Source organism: Hemibagrus wyckioides, linkage group LG06, assembly GCF_019097595.1.
Source record: "Hemibagrus wyckioides isolate EC202008001 linkage group LG06, SWU_Hwy_1.0, whole genome shotgun sequence".
NCBI classification, from domain to species: domain Eukaryota; kingdom Metazoa; phylum Chordata; class Actinopteri; order Siluriformes; family Bagridae; genus Hemibagrus; species Hemibagrus wyckioides.
The window spans coordinates 45,230,023-45,235,022 of record NC_080715.1 but is presented as its reverse complement, the minus strand read 5'-3'; the positions used below and the strand labels follow the sequence as shown (position 1 = coordinate 45,235,022).

The following is a 5,000-nucleotide window of genomic DNA, read 5'->3' as shown; positions in this document are numbered from 1 at the left end:
GTGTGTGTGAGTGGAGGAGGAGTGTGTGTGTGCAAGTGCGGAGTGAGTGTGTGTGCGTGTGTGCAGGATGATGATGGAGTGAGGTGTGTGTGTGTGTGTGAGTGGGAGTGAGTGTGTGAGTGAGTGAGTGTGTGTGTGAGTGAGTGGAGTGTGTGTGTGTGTGTGTGTGAGAGTGAGTGAGTGGAGTGTGTGTGTGTGTGAGGAGTGAGGTGGAGTGTGTGTGAAGAGTGGAGTGAGTGGAGTGTGTGTGAGTGTGAGAGTGATTGAGTGGAGTGTGTGTGTGTGTGAGAGTGAGTGAGTGTGTGTGTGAGTGAGTGTGTGTGTGTGAGTGGGTGGGTGTGTGTGTGTGTGTGAGTGAGTGAGTGAGTGAGTGTGTGAAGTGTGTGTGTGTGGAGTGTATTAATGAGGGGTGAGTGGGTGTGTGTGTGTGTGTGAGAGGAGTGAGTGAGTGTGTGTGTGTGAGGTGGAGTGGGTGTGTGTGTGTGTGTGTGTGTGTGTAGAGTGGGTGGTGTGTGTGTGTGTGAGGTGAGTGGGTGTGTGTGTGTGTGTGTGTGTGTGTGTGTGTGTGTGAGTGAGTGGGTGTGTGTGTGTGTGTGTGTGTGTGAGTGAGGTGAGTGTGTGTGTGTGTGGTGAGTGAGTGAGTGTGTGTGTGTGTGTGTGAGAGTGAGTGAGTGTGAGTGTGTGTGTGTGAGTGAGAGTGAGTGAGTGTGTGTGTGTGTGTGTGAGTGTGTGTGTGTGTGTGTGAGAGTGAGTGAGTGTGTGTGTGTGTGTGTGTGAGAGTGAGTGAGTGTGTGTGTGTGTGTGTGAGAGTGAGTGAGTGTGTGTGTGTGTGTGTGAGAGAGAGTGAGTGAGTGTGTGTGTGTGTGTGTGAGTGTGTGTGTGTGTGTGTGAGAGTGAGTGAGTGTGTGTGTGTGTGTGTGAGAGTGAGTGAGTGTGTGATACCTGGATGATGAGAGCGCTGATTCCGATCTGATCTGCTGTCTGCTCTGGATCAGACACAGCTTTAGACGCTGTAAAAACATACTGTTTTCATTATCACTATCACTTACAGAGTGTGTGTGTGTGTGTGTGTGTCTGTGTGTGTGTGTCTGTGTGTGTGTGTGTGTGTGTGTGTGTGTGTGTCTGTGTGTGTGTGTGTGTGTGTGTGTGTCTGTGTGTGTGTGTGTGTGTCTGTGTGTGTGTGTGTGTGTGTGTGTGTGTCTGTGTGTGTGTGTGTGTGTCTGTGTGTGTGTGTGTGTGTGTCTGTGTGTGTGTGTGTCTGTGTGTGTGTGTGTGTGTGTGTCTGTGTGTGTGAGGTTTCACTTTTGGACTGGTTCATGTTGTGCATCATTCTGTTTTGTGCCTCATCGATCACATCCTCCAGAAACACCACATCCCCACGCCGTGTACTCATCCCCTTCACCAACCCGAAAGGGACATGCACACATCTGTGTACACACACACACACACACACATTAAACACATAAATGTACACACTGCTTAGCATAAAGATTTGAGTTGTTAGCACAGTAACCTGTGGGCCCAGTGGTGTCCCATCACACGGAGGATCTGGAAGAGCTGCTGGAAGTGGACTGACTGACTCTTATCTGTCTAAAAGAGATAAATCTGGGTGTCTTAGTCATTCGAGTTCCATCTCACACACACACACACACACACACACACACTCCTCACCACGTAGATCATCTCATCAAAGCCAAATATCTGTTTGCGATCCAGAGCTGCTGCCACGTCCCTGTAACCACACCAACACCCCACTGTTAAACTCCACCCACACCACTAAACCCCGCCCACATGGCCATCATCACACTGACTGACCTGGTGATGTAGAGCGATGTTCCGTCACTGCGCATCACGGTGGAATAAGACGACATGTCTCCCTGTTCACTCAGATCCACCACTCCTGTTCCTTTCCTGTTCATCAGACAGATACACTCACTACACCAAACACAGGGACTAATCCCAGACTCAGTACGTGTGTGTGTGTGTCTCACTCTGTTGTCTTCAGTAGGCCAAGTTTCCGCAGGTCATTCAACACCTCCTGAGTTTTGCTCTGATGGAAAGATTCACCTGAGTAATGATCAAAGTGCACACCTAAACGCTGAGAGAGAGAGACAGACAGATCAGAGAGACCATAGAGTGATACCACAGAGAAGTACACAGTAGAGAGAGACAATAGAGGGACAGTAGAGAGTAAGAAAAAGAGAGATAGACAGTAGAGAGAGAGACAGTAGAGTTATTGTATTATAGCACTAATACTTGCATTAGAATTAATCAGGTGTTAACTGGTCTATGTGATTAGTGTTAATTAATGTGTGTCTGTGTGATTAGTGTTAATGTGATTAGTGTTAATGTGTGTCTGTGATTAGTGTTAATTAATGTGTGTCTGTGTGATTAGTGTTAATGTGATTAGTGTTAATGTGTGTCTGTGATTAGTGTTAATTAATGTGTGTCTGTGTGATTAGTGTTAATGTGATTAGTGTTACTGTGATTAGTGTTAATGTGTGTCTGTGTGATTAGTGGTAATGTGTGTCTGTGTGATTAGTGTTAATTAATGTGTGTCTGTGTGATTAGTGGTAATGTGTGTCTGTGTGATTAGTGTTAATTAATGTGTGTCTGTGTGATTAGTGTTACTGTGATTAGTGTTAATGTGTGTCTGTGTGATTAGTGTTAATTAATGTGTGTCTGTGTGATTAGTGTTAATGTGATTAGTGTTAATTAATGTGTGTCTGTGTGATTAGTGTTACTGTGATTAGTGTTACTGTGATTAGTGTTACTGTGATTAGTGTTAATGTGTGTCTGTGTGATTAGTGTTAATGTGATTAGTGTTAATTAATGTGTCTGTGTGATTAGTGTTAATGTGATTAGTGTTAATGTGTGTCTGTGTGATTAGTGTTAATGTGTGTCTGTGTGATTAGTGTTAATTAATGTGTGTCTGTGTGATTAGTGTTAGTGTGTCTGTGTGATTAGTGTTAATGTGATTAGTGTTAATGTGTCTGTGTGATTAGTGTTAATTAATGTGTGTCTGTGTGATTAGTGTTACTGTGATTAGTGTTAATGTGTGTCTGTGTGATTAGTGTTAATGTGATTAGTGTTAATTAATGTGTCTGTGTGATTAGTGTTAATGTGATTAGTGTTAATGTGTGTCTGTGTGATTAGTGTTAGTGTGTCTGTGTGATTAGTGTTAATTAATGTGTGTCTGTGTGATTAGTGTTAATTAATGTGTGTCTGTGTGATTAGTGTTAATGTGATTAGTGTTAATGTGTCTGTGTGATTAGTGTTAATTAATGTGTGTCTGTGTGATTAGTGTTACTGTGATTAGTGTTAATGTGTGTCTGTGTGATTAGTGTTAATTAATGTGTCTGTGTGATTAGTGTTAATGTGATTAGTGTTAATGTGTGTCTGTGTGATTAGTGTTAATGTGTGTCTGTGTGATTAGTGTTAATTAATGTGTGTCTGTGATTAGTGTTAGTGTGTCTGTGTGATTAGTGTTAATGTGATTAGTGTTAATGTGTCTGTGTGATTAGTGTTAATTAATGTGTGTCTGTGTGATTAGTGTTAATGTGATTAGTGTTAATTAATGTGTCTGTGTGATTAGTGTTAATGTGATTAGTGTTAATGTGTGTCTGTGTGATTAGTGTTAATGTGTGTCTGTGTGATTAGTGGTAATGTGATTAGTGTTACTGTGATTAGTGTTAATGTGTGTCTGTGTGATTAGTGTTAATTAATGTGTGTCTGTGTGATTAGTGTTAATTAATGTGTCTGTGTGATTAGTGTTAATTAATGTGTGTCTGTGTGATTAGTGTTAATGTGATTAGTGTTAATTAATGTGTCTGTGTGATTAGTGTTAATGTGATTAGTGTTAATGTGTGTCTGTGTGATTAGTGTTAATGTGTGTCTGTGTGATTAGTGTTAATTAATGTGTGTCTGTGTGATTAGTGTTAATGTGATTAGTGTTAATGTGTGTCTGTGTGATTAGTGTTAAATGTGTGTCTGTGTGATTAGTGTTAATGTGTGTCTGTGATTAGTGTTAATGTGATTAGTGTTACTGTGATTGGTGTTAATGTGTGTCTGTGTGATTAGTGGTAATGTGATTAGTGTTAATGTGTGTCTGTGTGATTAGTGGTAATGTGATTAGTGTTAATGTGTCTGTGTGATTAGTGTTAATTAATGTGTCTGTGTGATTAGTGTTAATGTGATTAGTGTTAATGAGCTCATTAAGGTGAGTGTTACCTGATAGATCCTCTTGTACTCCTGCACTGTAATTTCTCTAAACTGTTTCCATAGCAACAGCGCCTGTTCATCATGCTGCTCCAGACGTCTATAGAAGTCTGCAGCATCCGATCTGACACTCTCATCATGCTCCGCCTCCCGATTCACCTGGACATACACCTGTTTCACACACACACACACACTCTAGTTCCTTTCATCTAGTGTGATTTACCGAAGACACAATTTACACACTTTATACTACACACACACACAGACATACACACACAGACCTCAAACAGGTGCTGCAGTGCGTTCTCCTTCAGCTTCTCCGTTGAACCCAACCTCTGAAACCCCACCCCCAACAGCCCTGACACACACACAGGTTCCAATTACACTGTGTAATAACACACACCTATACTATGTACACTCTTATATTTAGTTTACAGTGTACACACACACACTCTTACCAAACTGCATGCCCCAGTCTCCTAAATAATTCACTCTTATGACATCGTTTCCCAGAGCCTGTTTAAGATTGGCGATGAAGTGACCTACAGCACACACACACACACACACACACACACAATAATGTAATAAAAGCATGTCATCTACTGGACAGTTATATCACCTATTGCTTAGATATCATTTATGAATTGTTAAACACTCCACCTGTATATTTAATTATTTATTCATGAGCACACATTTGCATATTCATTTAAACAGCAGAGGCATAGTCAGAGAGCTCATTTGCATACTGTGCATTATTAATGAGTGTTAATTCTCACCAATGA

General features: G+C 41.4%; 1 protein-coding gene across 2 annotated transcripts in view; it reads right to left on the bottom strand.

The window, feature by feature from the left end:
• Nucleotides 1–5,000, bottom strand: part of rars2 (arginyl-tRNA synthetase 2, mitochondrial) — a 27,186-nt gene that overhangs the window by 5,248 nt on the left and 16,938 nt on the right. For both annotated transcript variants that reach the window (XM_058392723.1, XM_058392724.1), the window contains 10 exons: nucleotides 4,995–5,000; nucleotides 4,677–4,760; nucleotides 4,500–4,576; nucleotides 4,231–4,389; nucleotides 1,992–2,098; nucleotides 1,816–1,911; nucleotides 1,672–1,732; nucleotides 1,514–1,590; nucleotides 1,303–1,427; nucleotides 943–1,010 (listed from right to left, as the gene is read on the bottom strand). The exon at nucleotides 4,995–5,000 is cut by the window's right edge and continues 50 nt beyond it. In XM_058392723.1, coding sequence (XP_058248706.1) covers nucleotides 943–1,010; nucleotides 1,303–1,427; nucleotides 1,514–1,590; nucleotides 1,672–1,732; nucleotides 1,816–1,911; nucleotides 1,992–2,098; nucleotides 4,231–4,389; nucleotides 4,500–4,576; nucleotides 4,677–4,760; nucleotides 4,995–5,000 — 860 coding nt within the window. The remainder of the gene's footprint in view (nucleotides 1–942; nucleotides 1,011–1,302; nucleotides 1,428–1,513; nucleotides 1,591–1,671; nucleotides 1,733–1,815; nucleotides 1,912–1,991; nucleotides 2,099–4,230; nucleotides 4,390–4,499; nucleotides 4,577–4,676; nucleotides 4,761–4,994) is intronic.